Genomic DNA, 15,320 nt, shown 5'->3' with positions numbered 1-15,320 from the left:
GCATTTAAATATTCTAGGATCACCAGACGATAACCACCATCGTTGCCTATCAGATTGGCAATGGGCGAAAAAAGAGGGTTGACGGATTTTTGACGAGATGTCTGCTCAAGGGCGTTATCGATTTCTGTAGTTGCACTTAACAGCACGTTCAAAGAAATGCATTTTTTTTCTCCCCAAGAACGGAATGCTCAGGCACATGTTATTTTACAGAGCATATTTTGAACCTAAAACTATATTCGAAACCTTCTTCAACACAAAAAAATCACGCCGTTTAACGACTTTCCAGCCACAAGCGAACAATTACGCTACTGCACATATCATATCACAGCCCTAGTACTTTTTGCTTCTTTGTCTCGGGTATCCAGTCAGCATGTCGATCATGTGGACGGCCAGCAACTCCTCCTCCATGTCCAGCTGCGCCTGCGTCATTGGCGCCGGAGGATCCGGTTTGACGTTCTTCGGCAACTGTTCCAGCAGGACCTTCCACTTGGCATCGTCCCCGGAAGTCGACTCTACCTTATTAGCCACTGATCGCAGCTTTCGGAATATCTCGAAAACCTCTTCATAGCCACAGGGATATGGGTAGTAGATGTCCAAGTTTTTGTCTTCGAAGAAATAGAAGAGAGGCTTTCCAAGCATAGCAGGGAAATCCTGAAACGTGAGAAAAATGTGTCTTAAACGTCGAGGTTGTCAAAACTAAGCAGTGATGCCTTGAACAAACCGATGGTCAGCAATAATTCCCATGACTTAAGCACGAAATCAATCAGTAATTGATCACTTATTTCATCAGAATAGGTCACATATTCACAGCAGTAGATCGTAGAACCCCTGCTCCGAACACCTGGTATGTCCGAGGGTGGGACCCTTGCTTCTACCCCACCCCGCTATGTCACTGACCCCGGCACCGACTGGTCAGCATTGTTCGACAGTGAAGTAACGATTTCTCCCTTCCGTCTCCCGCCCGGACCTTTAACGCGGCCCGCCCCTCTTGTACTCCCCGTTGAGACAGACAAGACTAGCGGCAGGGTGGGCAACCCCACCCTCCTCGCCTCTTGTCTGGACAAGAAGGGCGGTTAGGGCGAGAGGATTGGCCAAAGCTCCCCGGTCAGTGTCTATCGGTCATTACAGCTCGGACTGGTCACGAGAAGCATGTCCGCTGTCTGTCGACCTAAGGGCGCAGAATGACCGACAGCACGACAGCTTAACGGCCGCCCGCCCACGCAGGTCACTATCCACCTCTAGGACCCCACCGGATGGGAGTGAGGTGCCCCGGGCCGGCGGGGCCGAACCCAGGTCCGACACACCCTGTTCCCACGTCCGAGCAGTCACTGCAAACAGCTCCGTGCAGTGCACCGTACCAGCCAGAGGTCAACTGCAGGTCAACACGCCGTGAGCTAATTGATAATCGAACGAGCGCACAAGACACCGGCGCCGTTGCGTGCTGGGTGCGGGATGAAATATGGTTGGGAGAAAGATAAGATTAGTGCCCGTTGGGCGTTTGACTTGCCGGCCGCACTTCGATTTGATCAGGGATTAAATTCATTTTCATTATTTTATCTCACGGATTAGTGGAATCGGGGGAAGAAGTGGGAAGTACGTACTTCGTTTAAGATGTTGTTGAGCGTCTCCTGTTTCTGTGCCGGGGTATCCGACATCCATGTCGAGGACAGCCACGACGCCATGATATCCTTATCTGAAAATGATACAATATTCACAGATGATATCGTTCATGCAAGGTGCATAAAAGCGACAATTTAGCTCTCCAAAGTCCATCGCTTTGTAACCAATCAAAAACATCTTTTTTTATTTATCGAATCAAATTGAGTCCGAGCGTTTTCAAGAAATGTAAAAAATGAACTATCAATTAAATCGTGAATACACTTGATGACATTAAATGTGATCAATCCACATTCTACGCATCTTTAGGAACCCATTCATCGATTCGATTCCTGTGTAGCTAGATAATAGATATAGCAGCTTACACATCAAAAAGAGCTGTCTGAATTCTTCCACAAGCCCCGATACGTTGTCGACCACAGCTTGCTCCACAAATTCGGTGTCATCTGAAAACAAAACAGTTTCCGTGTCAATGCCTGAGGAAGCACAGGGTAGCATGCGCTCACGCATACCGGGGGAAGAAAGTTGTTTCTTCTTTTTGTTTCTAAAATCGTCCCGGAAAATCGCAAAACCGTATTCATTTGTGGCCCCTGCAAAGAACGTTTGAAGGCGAATGTGTCGGCATGAGACAGCGACAAGCGGCAAACACTTATGTGAATCGTCGTAAAATAGTCATGAACATCCGTCAGCCTGCAGCGTCACCCCACAGATGGCAGCACGTACCACCCAATCCCTCCCCGGAACCGCCGGACCGGAGCGCCACTCACTGAGCGTCAGCCGCAGGTTGGTGTAGAGGGCAGCCCTGTTGGCCGCCTGCCGGGGTCCCCTGACATCAGCCAGCTCCTGAACCTGCATCAGACGCGCCCAGGGAAGCAGCACGTCCAGCCTCAGAGCCTCCAGGCGCCGACGGAGCGAGTTCTCCAGCCGTGAGAGAGCGGCGTCATTCTCCGCAGGCAGGGTGTTGCTGGGACTGAGGGAAGGAGAGATGGCGTCATTGAGAGGTTGATATTGAAAAATAAGCTTTATGAATGAGCTTTCGAAAGCGAGTTTACGATTGCAAGATGGGAGCATGGAATCATAAGCAGCAATAAGACAGATGAAGTCGGATAATCATATTTCACAATCGGTAGAACTTTGTCTCGGGTTAAGCTATTTGAGAAATCACTGCTTATGTAGACACGAGTATGTTCAACTTAAAAAGAGCAGCGTCAATTTTCAAAATACGAGCGTGACAGTTGACACTGAACATGATGAAACCAATGGCACATTACCCCTTGTAGTAGTCATCAAGCAGCGTCGGAGCTTCTGTTAGGTATCTGAGTATTTTGTGATATTTATCTTGCTGCCCTGCAAAGAAACATTTCAGATTAGAGCTAGTCGACCACAACAAAATGAAAAAGTACATCTTGGAATGATACAATTAAATATGCGTCCCAGGTTCTTACCGTAACCGTATCAAAGGCCCGTCAAATACCCGTATCAAAGGCTCACCGAGAAACGCACGTCGCTGATCAACGAATAGCAATTCAGTTTTCATTGAGTGCCGTGATAAAGGGTTTCTAAATTTAGTTGTGTCGTATCATTTTGTCAATGCTGATACACCCATCGATGTCTAATTTACTAATAATACTCTCTTCCAAAAATAATGAGCCCATTTGTGTGACTAACCAGCGTTGACGACGTCCACCTTCTGCTTGAGGGCCTCGAGGACGGCCTGCGGCCCAAAGGCGTGACACGCCGTGGGTGACACCAGCGGGTGTCGGCCCTCGAGTGTTACCAGACCGGAGCATTGCGATGACACCGCAAACGACACCTAACAAACGGTTAAAATAGTCAGTGACGCAGAATAGGGCCACGAGAGCTCGTAATATTACGAGGGCATTATTATCATGCGGCATACTTAATTCATACAACTTTTATATAGGTCAAATATAAAAATGAGCATTTCGTGTAAGCAAAGAAAAATATTACGATACTGAACTGACACAGATCATGAAAATGGGAATCCAGAGAGTAAGAGAAAATCCCGAATTGTGCATTCCCTTCACAAAGACAGGCTTAAGTAACGACAAAGTGCAACGCCATAGTAGATGAAGCTTGTTTAGCTTGATGACTTGTGGAGCAGGGGTACTTACCATTATTAGCATTATCCACATGTTGAGATCCTTCAACTGGTCACAGACTTTACTTATGACAAAATCACTGACCCTTCCCTCAACACAAGCACAGGCTTGGGGAATGCACACCACCTAATTTTAGTCACTTTATCCTCGTCGGGATACGCCCTCCTCTCAACACCCTCCAATCGCGATAACGCGGGAATCGCAGGCGGTTCTCAACACCACGTGTCGTTAACTGACGGACACGGTCCCCGCTAACCCCTGCAGTTCCCTATCCCCACAGCGTGCCACCGTTTGGGCTGGTGACGTGTAACAGTGTATTGATCGGTAACGTAAAGGTTACGGACGGTGAATTTCTGACGCCCTTTGCGCCCGTTTGAGTGACAGCAGGGAGGGGAGGAGGGAGGGAGGGGGAGGGGAGGGACGCTGAGTCGGTGTGAGCATGATGGCATGGTGTCCCGAACGACGGGAGATATTTAAAAAAATGAGAACGACAGTGGAAGTCATCCTCACAAAATCAACACAATTCTATGCATCGATGTAATTTCAATTATACAATTAAAAGTTTCATCAAGCCTTCAAGGCAACCAGCAGTTGAGACATACGACACCCATACCTTCATAGTATCTATGCATCCAGTGACAAGTTGGCATACGTATATCGGTTTTAAAAACGGCACACGTTCTGATTCAACGCTATCACCACAAAGCAACTACCTACAGTGACAATGGCTGGTAACTTCGTCTAGCGTATGACAACTCACACATGCAGCATTCCACGAGCCTCTCTTCCTCGCACACAAATCTCGGTTACATCACAGAAGTCATGTGTGCTTACCACTTGTCCCGTTCAATATTCAAGCATTCATATTCCATAAAACACCCACGGAAATGCCCGACAATCCAATGGCTAATAAAAAGACAGGTGGGAAGTAAAACGCCAAAGGTGCCGGTGCGAACTGAAAGTCTCGAAAGCCAAGCACAAGCGAAATACATGCATATGACAATTCACAGAAACATACAAATAAGTTCAAGGTAGGGTGCAATGTCGGACTAATAAATATAGGTACGCGAACACATGTCTTACGCTACTAACACATTACGCTTCCACGATTCATGTTTAAAAGAACTTCTTTGGGTTTTGCTTAGCTATCACTGCCAGCTCCAATTTCTCGTCCTCCATGAAGATTGTATCGTCACTGGAAGAACAAGAGCGATTATCAATTATTAGGACTTCACTCGCACCTACAGCCAAGAAAGCGAGATAAGATAGAGCACCTTTGGAATGATTCAGACAGAGGAGGCAATACCTGAATGTAGAAGACCAAGAACTACCACTTTCCCGGCACATGAATAAAAAACTTTCAACCAATTTGCATCAACATCACGGGCTACTTCGATGGCAATGTACAAACGTATGTCTCATTTGTTGGATTCATGCCACCAAATCAGAAAACCAGAAACATGATTAATGTATCCAAATCACTCAAATCCTTGCAGTAGATCCCGGCGCCCCACTACCCCTTCCCACCCACCTGTAGAGCTGGATGCAGATGGGCTGTCGGTGGCAGTGGCCGCTGGGACACGGCCGCTTCTGTAGGACGCACACCTTGCCCGGCGGACAGCTCTCACAGAAGGGCGCCGAGCGGCTCACGCACAGTGGCTGCAGCGGACACGTCTGACCGGGCTTACAGAGACCTCGCGTGGCCGCACAGCGCGTCTGGTCGCCGCACCGGAACCGCACTGTGCGACACGGGTGGACGATCTCCGATACTGTGGGAGGGGGGGGGGGGTAGGAGTGATATGTTGACACGGGTGTACTGTCAGTCTTGAAAGTACCGCGCACCGGTGCGGTAGATCCATCAAGCCCGACCGAGGAAGGGCCGCTAAATTTGAGTCACCAAACTAGCTCACATCCTCATCAATCCCCAGGTCAATTGGCACGGTGACTCTCAAATTTAGCAACCTTTCTTCGGTCGGGCTTGATGGATCCGCCGCACCGATGCGCGGTGCTTTGAATCAAGACTGCATGCATAGTACACAGACACTGCGTGGAGAGGTCAAGGTAGCGGGGTGATATCGTTGGAGCAACTCACCAACTCATACGCTGCGGGAAGGGGCGGGCCATGGGGTTGATATCAGGTATGCTACCGGTGGACCGTTGTCAGTTACATCGCACATAAATCTGTTGTATCTGATATGATCTGATATAGCAATGCGAGTAGCACCGCATTTCGACAGTTCATTGCACAGTAGCAGGTAAACGTGTCGATACATTTCTGAAAACGGATAGCAGCTAACTCAAAAATCATGACTCCAGTAGCTCGAGGTTTGCCAGGTCCAGTAAAATCCCTGTGTGAAGTTCACATGACCCCGTTCATGTGCTGAATGACCCTGAAGTGGCGTTACCCCGCTCTCATTGGCACTGCAGTAGACTGCGGTACGCAATGACGGACGACCGTGAAATGGTTTTCCTCGTCAACTTGCAGTGTCAAAATCGAAATGATCGATTGCAAATGTCTTCTGAATGGCCTGTTAGTCATTCGGTAAATAATTGTTAACCGTAATATCGAGATGTACTAATCAGCGAAGGGACTTTATTGGAACGAATTGTTTTTTATTTCTCCTTTGCTTCTTCCTTTCCATGGGGTCTCACCTGGTTTCTGACAGGTGTGACCACATCCTGTGCTGCAGCACTTTCCGTCCTCTGAGCAGTCATAGTCGCTGGTACACTCCTCGACACATCTGCCCCGGTAACCGCGGGTGAGTCGCGGGCAATAACCGGGCTTCACTGCGAACGGGAGGAGACGTCAGATAATTAACACGGATACACGTAAGTGGTATCTTGTGAATAAATAGGTGATCGGTAAAGTGACTGATAAAGTTGGGCAAAAAGTTAACAATTGTTATGCGTCTGCATAGTGCAATATTCGTATTGAAGTTAACATTATGACAGTGAACAATGAACATTTAATAACGATAAATTTGACATATGGTAACGTAAGTGTAGGCAAAATACAGACAGCTAGGCGTGCGTTTCCTTAACAGCTCGATTTTGAGGTTCACCAACGTTACCCCGGGTTCTCATGTTCACTTACCTGGAGGACACTCCTCCTGCGAGCAGAGCAAGTAGCCCTGGATACAGGTGCAGCTATTACACTCAATATCGATTATCTCGCCGTCTTGCTTGCAGGCTGCAATGGAAAAATACATGTCCAGTTGTCAGATGACATATTATTTTCTGAAAGTATGCATATACGATAGCCTGCAATTATTGATCCGTTGTTGATGGTAACTTGTACCCACAAAACATCACCCCTTACATTCTCATTATGCTGGCAATCACATCCCACGTGCCCGACCATATGCGTCATTACCTTAATCCCGTGGAAGGTCATGCAATATGAGGCTAAACAGGGGAACAGACCACCCAACATCCCGGTAAGCATGCCTGAGGCGCGCCGAAACCCAGTGACGCGAGTGAGGTACCCAACAACCTTCGGGTGGGTGCACAACTTACCAGTAAATCATCTTGCCCAGCAGCCGCAACAGCCAGAGGCCAACAAATCAGTTCCGCTCAGATGTAATTGGTCGTACTCGTGTGAATTCAATGTCATGATGCATAAAAGACAAAAAAAAAAACGCAGCCTAGCATGTGGAATGTTGGGTAAATTATTCTAATAACATAAGGCCAAGTAGGTCTGAATTTTATCAAAACGTCGATATTGATGTTGAGTGCGGTCCATACCAATTAATTCCTCATAGTTGTTATGATCATGCTGTTATGCTATGCACAATGCGCATAATGATGTTACGTTTACCTCTGCCGTTTTCCCTAAAAAGTTTCAATTATTCATTCATCAGCCTGATTATGCTGGAACCTTTTTGCTGCAGAGTATGCTCGTTTCTTACGTGGGGTCAGTCAGTGCTTACTTAGGCACTTCGAAACAAATATTTACGATGTCCACCACTCATTTATTATGAATCGATAGGTTATCTATGAAGCAGCTCAACAAAAATGTGTAATATCATGACGTTATTTATTTGGCTATGTTAGCGCACAACTAATTCAATACACCCAACGAAGATGAACAAGGAAATCTCTAACAAGGCACGCCTATCTCAAAACACTAACATAGAAAACAGGTGACTAATTACATATTGACTACACTACCTGGACTTCGATACTGTATCCCGGGATGCGAATTTAAACCAAGTGCGCACTACCGCAAACCCACACTCAGGAAACCAGAAGGGAGCAGCAGTCCATATTCTGTAAGCTACGGCGGTGGGGGAAGATAGCCGAAGAATCCCTCGTTCTGCGCCTTGATGACCGACGGATTGAGGGGCTCTGGTGCGCGTGTTTCGAGACCGACGCTTTCTGGATCTCGGGGTCTGGCGCTACCGACGTCTCCAGGACTGGAACCACTGGATCCTCCAGGCTGGACGCCGCTGAAGGGTTCCTCGCTGGGAGGCAGCATGCTGAACACCAGGCTCGGCACGATGTCGACGGTTCCAGGACGGAAGGAGAAAGGGCTCGGTGGACGTAGCGGGGTCGTCGTCGATGACTTTGAGGCAGTCGTTCTAGGACGGAAGGAGAAAGGACTGGGTGGACGCAGCGGAGTCGTCGTCGATGACCTTGAGGCAGTCGTTACCGGTCGAGATGTCTTTACTGGTCTGTTGTCCGTAGGCTGTCGGTCCACGGGGCGAGACGTCTGTGTCTGAGAAGGTCGTCGTCCTGGTTGTCCTACTGAAGTCGGTCGGGGCGATACGGTCTGTCCGGGGGACCCAGGCTGAGGTCGGCCGAGGGGTCGACGTCGCCGTGGCGGAGTTCCGCCCACTGAGGGCCGAGTTGAGTCTGTCTCAGTGGCAGTCGGTCGTTTGTCAGGACGTCCTGTCTCAGTGGTAGATGGTAGTCTGTCGGGGCGTCCCAAAGGTCTCCTAGGTCTCTCAGAGACAGGGCGCGATGGGAAGGTCTGCCCAGTAGCCCCAGGTCTCTTGCTATCAGTAACAGAGGTCTGATTTCGCGAACTTACCTTCGGATCTGGTCGAGATGATTGTTTGTTGGGTGTCGGCTCGAGATTCTGGCTGTCAGTTGAGCCCACCAACACGGGCTGAATAGTTGGACCGGGCAGTATATTGTCAAAACGGGAAATTTTGACTCCAGGCTTTTCTACATCTGTTACTGGCGAGACGCGCTGTCCGTTAGAGGGACGCCGGCTGGGAGAACCAGGTCTCCGTCCAACGCTTCCTTCTGTTCCAGGTGATCCAGTTTGCTCCACAGCAGTAGGTCTTGCAGGTCTCCGACTGGGGACACTAGGACTCTGTCCTGTGGCTACTGGTCTTGGGTTGTAACCACCAGGTCTCTGTCCTTGATTTCCCCCCGTTCCAGGCGAGCCCGCCTGTTCTGTGGAGGCAGGCCTTCTGCTGGGAGAAACAGGTGTCTGTACTTGATCTCCCACAGTTCCGGATGTCTCAGGTCGTCCCGAGGCAACAGGTCGTCTGCTAGGAACACCAGGTCTCTGTCCCCGAGTTCCCTCATCAAGTTCGGGTGACCCAGTTTGTCCCGAAACAACAGGTTTTCGGCCGGGAACACCAGGCCTTTGTCCCCGAGTTCCCTCTATTTCGGGTGATCCAGTCGTTCCTGTAACAAAAGGTCTTCGGACAGGAGCACCAGGTTTCTCTTCCCGATCTCCCTCCGTTTCACGCGATCCAGCCTGTCCAGTTGCGATAGGCCTCCGGCTGGGCACACCGGGCTCCTGTCCTGTGGCAATCGGCCTTCGAATGGCAGCAGCACCGGGTCTTCTCCTGGGAACGTCAGGTCGAACAGCTGCATCAGTCTCAGATTTCGGAGATTCAGACTGTCCTGTGGTGGAAGGTCTTCGGCTAAGATCACCTGTCCTTTGTCCCTCGGTTGAAACAATCGGTCGACGGCTGGAACTACCGGGCTTCTGGCTGACAGGGGATTGACCCCTTATAGTCTGGGGAAAGCTTGGCTGTCTTGGCAAGCTCGGGCGACTGTAGGCAGGCCGAGGTCGTTTTCTCTGCGGGGACGTTTCAGGCTTCGAAGAAAGCTTTTGTTGTCCTCCAGAGGATGACGGACGGATGGCAGCAACGGGTTGCTTTTCAGGAGATTCACCTGCCTTTGTTTGGGACGAGTCCGTTTGGACGCCAGTGATCGGTTGCGAGTAAGGTGGACGAGGACGTCTCTGAGGGGATGTCGATATGGATGAATCCGCAATCCCGGGAGTTTTGGGCTGATTAAGAACAGGGTTAATTGTCTGGTCTGGACGAGATTCGGGAATCGCCGTTTGTTTAGGATCAGCTGGTTTGCTGGATGCTGGTCGACTGTAAGCAGGGCGCGGTCTGCGTGCTGGGGAGAACTTTTCAGCCGCTGGCTTCGGATCACTGGAAGTCTGGATTGAGCCTGACCGACTAACTGGAGCTCGGGAAGAAGGCCGCCTTTGAGGCGATGTCTGATTGTTTGGTCTGGAACTGGGGACCCTACCAAAACTAGGTCTGCTCTTAGGAACAGACGTCGGACCCTGTGGAGAAACTTCATTTACGGATCCACTTGGCTGGGCGGTGCCTGTTCCATCTCCACCCAGAGGCCTTGTGGGCAATGATTCAGGCGTCTCACCTCTCTGCCCGGTGGGCTTCGGACGGCCATTTACCGGAAGAGGTCGTAGGCTTTCGCCCGAACTGAGCGCTGTTGGTTGAGACACACCAGTCGGTCTAGTGCGACTTGGCTGACGACTACCAGGTCGCGAGATCTGCGGCAATTTATCACCTGAGGGCTTTGTAGCTGCGGCCTGGCCAATGGCGCTGCTTGGACGTCTATTGATCGGCCGCGGTTGCTGCCGTTGGCTGGAGCCACCTGAAGTTATTTGTTTGGGCTCTTCACTGACACCAGACCCAGGTCGACGAGAAACGGGGCGGGGACGCAATGGTCCAGATACTCCCCCAGCTTGGAAGGTGCTAGGCCGGCCCCCTGTTCCGCTTGTAGGCCGAGATGTCTGCCGTTGTGGTGAGGTTTGGGAATTCGGTCGACTGCTACCAATCTGGCTAGGAGAATCGGGACCCTGACCAACAGGACGAGGTACGGAGATGCCTGGTCCGGAGGCTGGTCGACGACTGGACAAACCAGGCCTCACACGTTGAGGAGACACATTTGCTGGTGGCCGGACGCTAGGCCTGTCCGCCGCTGTTGGTCGTCCAGAAACTGACTGAAGTGAGCCCCGAGAGGACTGCTGTACCTCAGGTGTCTGAGAACTGCTGGGATCTCCAGAAGAGCCTTGTTCAACACTTGGTCGGCGGCTTACTGGCCGTGATGGACGTCTTTGAGGTGCTGTTCCAGTTCCTCGCTGAGGCAGAGGCTTGGCGACACTTGTATTCGGCTCTTGTTTTGTCTTGCCAACTGATATAGGGCGGCGTCTGCCAGGGACAGGTATCTTTTGCTGAGAAGATCCTGGTAATTTTCCGTTAACTGTGGTCCTTCTAGGGGGCTCTCGCCCACGGCCATCAGGGCCCGTTGGTTCTTTTTCAGGAACCTCTGGCAAAGGTTTGGAGGCAATGGGTCGCTTTAAAACGCCTGCTTGACGACTTGGAGGAGGAATCCGTTGACCTGTAGGAACGGCATTTGGACGCAATTTCGGGTCAGACTGTGCCGAAGTCACTATTTGTCCAGGTCTGTTACCATATTTCGGATCGGTCGATGTTTCTGGTTTGTTCAGGAGTGACGGACTTCTATTGAAAGGTCTGCCAGAAGACGGAGGAAGACCCGCGTAGCTTGTCTTAGGGGGAGTGAACTCTGAGTCTGGCGGCAAATAGCCATCTCCAATGTCCGGAAGATCCTTACTTTCTGTTTTCTTTCCACCAGTAGATACAACTCTGGGTGCTTCTGAATCTTTATCAAAGGATCCACTTATTTCAGGATTCGACGGGGACCCTGGGGTTACACGACCTGATGATGACTTACTGGGCACTGCAACAGAGCCAGGTCTTCTAGGTCTTCCAAACTTGCCAATTCCTGATACCGAGCTAGGCGTGTTTACGCCGGATGCAGACTCTCGAGGGCCTGCTGTAACTCTCGTTGCAGTAGAAGTAGATCCAGGATTGGAGGAGATAGATGTTAGTCTTGTATTTGGTGCCCCAGGTTTATTGGTTCCTCTAACGGAACCTGTTGTTCTTCTACCTGCCGTAGGCCTGCTCGATACTGAGCCAGGTTCTCTGACTGACAATCCAGGTCTATTGTTCCCTCCAACTGATCCAAGCGAACCCGTTGTCCCAGGTGCACCAATTTCAGCTGAAGACCCTGGCAGTTTGCTTGTTGGTCCAGGTTTTTTAGACGACCCACCTAATCCGGGGATACGAGTGGTTTGTTTTGACTTTTCGGCTTCCTGGATCACCTCGCTTGGTGTCTCTGTCTTCCCGGCAACGGATCCCGGCGTCCTATTAGCTGTTCCGGGCCTGAGAGATACCGGCCTTTGCCCACTGATTGTTGACAATTCAGGCTTACCAGTTTCTTTAGCAGGCACGGACACTCGATTTGGTGCACGTGAGTTGTCCGTTCCAATGCGTCCCGGTACCCTGTCTGTTTCGGGTCTACTCGATACCGGTACACGACCCGGGCCTCGCTTGTCAGGAGTACCAAAGGACCCTGGGGACCTGTTGCCTGTCACTGGTCTACCAGAAACTCCCGCGGTAGGCCCCGGCAGCGGAGCCCTGCTCCCGGCTTCAGGGCTACTGGATTCAGTTACAGCTTCTGGGGTTCTTTTTGGTGCCGCGGACTGAATAGCCTCCAAACTTGGCAATGGCGTTTTACTTGCTGTTCCTGGCTGAACTGGTCCGGATGTACGGTCTCCCGCATTGCTAGTGAGTCCAGGTCTCGATCCAAATGCAGGTTCCGCGGTTTTGATTGATGAACCGGTCTTGCCAATACCTACAACAGATCCCGGGCCTCCGTCACGTGTTGAACTTGGCTTATTAGAGCTCTGTACAATCCCCGGCGTTCTATCGGATGTTCCCGGACTTTGCGTTCTGGTACCAGAGCCAGGCGATCTGCTGGTTGACCCAGGGCTGGTGGATCCAGGTGTTCTTTCCCCAGGCTTTCCAGGCTGTAGCACAAACCCTGGTATTCTATTTGTTTTAGGTTGGTCCGTCCCTGACAGTGAGCCTGGAATGTCATTGCCCCCTCTCGGGCTATCAACCGTAAATCCAGGTCTACGCTTTGTCGAGTCAGATGTTGTGATCCCACCAGAAGATCCTGGCAATCCAGGTTGTATTCCTGATTGGTCATCTCCAGAAGGCTTTGTTGTCTTGCGGACTGGTGCAGGCCTTCTGTTTGTCCCTGAGCCTGGCGTTACACGTGCTGAATTTTTGCTTGCTCCAGGCTTTCCAGATGTAGCCTTGGGGAATATATTTGAAGCACCAGCTTTATCATTTCCTGAAAGAGGCCCGGGTATTCCTATGTTTGTTCCCGGCCTCGCAGACCCAGGCACAGAATCAGTCTCCGAGCCCGACGATCCAGGTTTACCAGTTTCAATTACAGACGTTGGGATTTTATCTATGGTCTCTGGCATACCAACTTCAGATACGAGGCCTGGCGCCGTCGACCCAGGCCTTGACAGGCTCGGCCTTCTGTTTGGTGCTCTGGGATTACCAGATCCCACTTGATCTCCTGACCGTTTGCTATCATCTGGTTTCGGCCTACCGATTCCAAGAATGGGTTTCGAAGGTCTCGTGGACGTTCCAGTACCAATGTTGGATCCTGGTCTTCTGTTCCCTGGGCCGGGTCTGCGAGCTCCGTCAACGTTATTTTCATTTGATGGTATTCTGCTCTTTGTCCCAGGTTTCACAGATACCGATGTTGATCCTAGTGTCCCACTTGTGCTTACAGGTCTGCCACTTTCAGGCTCAGATTCTGGAATCCTGTTAGGTGATTCCGGATTACGAGATGCAGAGATAGATCCTGGTCTTTTATCTGCTTTAGGTCTATCTGACGGTGAGCCTGGTTTCCTGATACCTGGTCCAGGTGAAACAACAGTCCCAGGTGTTCTAGTTTCTGATCCTGGGTCTCTAGAGCCTGACACCGAAATTGCATTCGTTGTTCCGCGTCTTGAAGACCCAGGTGCTTGGCCAGCATCGGCACTAGGTGTTATAGGCCCGCTGGGTTCAAACACAGACCCTGGCCCCCTCGTTGCTGTGGCAGACGTTGAGCCCGTAGTACTGGGTAGAGGATCACTTGGTCTAGTTGCAGGCCCTGCTTTCCCTCCAAATTGCTTAGGGGTTTCAGATCCCGCCACAGAAGTACCTGTTGCCGTAATAGAAGATTCTGGTCTGCTGCTGCTTGGCCCAGATGTGGACGTCTGAGGTCCAGGTTCTTTATTCGGCGTTCGGCGGATCGAAAAAGGAATTGATGGTATCTGCCCATAATAGCCGGTTTTGGGTGGTACAAATTCTGAAGTGGGTGGCAAATAACCATCCCCAATATCAGGCAATATGATAGGCGTTTTAGGTTTGCCATTAGATGATTGCATGCCACCAACGGTGCTAGCAGATTCAGTTTTCCTGGCATTATCAAGGATAGGAGCGATACTAACAGAAGCGGGAGATGGTTTCAGGGAGCTGCTAGTTGATTCTGCACTTCCACGCGTGACGGTCGATCCTGATGGTGTCGGAGTGGATTTAGAAGCTTTTGTTTTACCAGCTGCCACGGGATTTCTTGAATCGATGGCAGGATCTGGATTCCTTTTACTCGTACTAGTCCCCAGTTTTCCACCAATGATCTCAGGTGTCCCCTTACCAGCAGCGGGCAATCGGGACGAAGAAGCGGGCGATTTGACTCTTCCTGTTGGGTTTCGACTGGAGGTTGCTGTTGTTTTCCTATCAGTTGTCTTTCCTTCGTTCGAGGATGTTTGTCGAGCTCCAATGCCAGGTTTTGGTACTTTAGCAGTTGGCTCACCGCCACCACTTGGTCTATCAACATCTGCAATCGCCGGCCTTTTTCTGCCACTGAAAGCATCAGCCGGTTGACGAGTAGTACCAGACCCTCTTCCTGCAGATGTGGGACCAGCGCTGCTCGCATCCACCCGTGTTGTGCCAGGCGCTAGGCCTACAACAGGCCCTCTCGAAGCAGACGTGGAATCAATATCCTGAGATGTTGGCTTTCTGCCAAATGCAGCCGGTTTTCTTCCATTGCTTGGCGTAGTTGTAACTCTTGACGAGGTCGCGTCCGGCGAGTCAGATTTATTTTGCTTTCCAAGACCATTTTTCGTTCCTGTTGCAGAGCCTGGTCTGTTTGGTTCCAACAGGCCACCGGCAGATGAGCCAGGTCTTCTTCTCGCTCCACCTAAGGCAGCTTTGTTTTCGCCTGCAGGCCCTAATCTCTGTGGTGCAGGACTAGTTGATGTTTTCTTGTCTCCAACGATTGAACCAGGTCGTCCATTCGGCAATCCAGCAATTCTGCTTCCAGAACCAGAACTAGGCTTGCCCTCTGCTCCACCGGTCTCATCTACCCCAGTGCTGACTCTCTTCCTTTCTCCATCGGATACGGGTGCCTGCCCTCGGTCGATAGGTCTTCCTC

The 15,320-nt window shown here is 50.7% G+C and overlaps 2 protein-coding genes across 2 annotated transcripts in view; both read right to left on the bottom strand.

Moving 5' to 3' along the window:
• Positions 1-145: 145 nt before the first annotated feature.
• On the bottom strand, positions 146-4,051 carry LOC122377820. Its single transcript, XM_043358265.1, has 7 exons — positions 3,753-4,051; positions 3,286-3,430; positions 2,889-2,964; positions 2,385-2,587; positions 1,983-2,063; positions 1,602-1,693; positions 146-651 (listed from the first exon to the last, which is right to left on the bottom strand). The coding sequence occupies exons 1-7, from the start codon at positions 3,771-3,773 to the stop codon at positions 331-333; spliced, it is 939 nt and encodes a 312-aa protein (XP_043214200.1). The 5' UTR covers positions 3,774-4,051; the 3' UTR covers positions 146-330.
• Positions 4,052-4,263: 212 nt separating this feature from the next.
• Positions 4,264-15,320, bottom strand: part of LOC122377804 (neurogenic locus notch homolog protein 2-like) — a 63,927-nt gene continuing 52,870 nt past the window's right edge. Inside the window, exons 20-23 of the mRNA XM_043358233.1 lie at positions 6,835-6,930; positions 6,393-6,527; positions 5,272-5,509; positions 4,264-4,935 (exon numbers count right to left, since the gene is read on the bottom strand). Of these exons, the coding sequence (XP_043214168.1) occupies positions 4,857-4,935; positions 5,272-5,509; positions 6,393-6,527; positions 6,835-6,930 (548 nt within the window). The 3' untranslated portion in view covers positions 4,264-4,856. The remainder of the gene's footprint in view (positions 4,936-5,271; positions 5,510-6,392; positions 6,528-6,834; positions 6,931-15,320) is intronic.

Source organism: Amphibalanus amphitrite, unplaced genomic scaffold (assembly GCF_019059575.1).
Source record: "Amphibalanus amphitrite isolate SeventyFive unplaced genomic scaffold, NRLGWU_Aamphi_draft 000051F_arrow, whole genome shotgun sequence".
NCBI classification, from domain to species: Eukaryota; Metazoa; Arthropoda; class Thecostraca; order Balanomorpha; family Balanidae; genus Amphibalanus; species Amphibalanus amphitrite.
The sequence above is the reverse complement of the archived record's forward strand: the minus strand, read 5'-3'. Positions and strand labels throughout refer to the sequence as shown.

Bases quoted from the DNA above. Each gene is read 5' to 3' on its own strand.
- LOC122377820 (XM_043358265.1), bottom strand. From the start codon at position 3,773: ATGTGGATAATGCTAATAATG. The intron at 1,694-1,982 runs GTAAGCTGCTAT...TATCATTTTCAG, and splicing joins CAGACAGCTCTTTTTGATGT to ATAAGGATATCATGGCGTCG. The intron at 652-1,601 runs GTACGTACTTCC...CTCACGTTTCAG, and splicing joins TCAACAACATCTTAAACGAA to GATTTCCCTGCTATGCTTGG.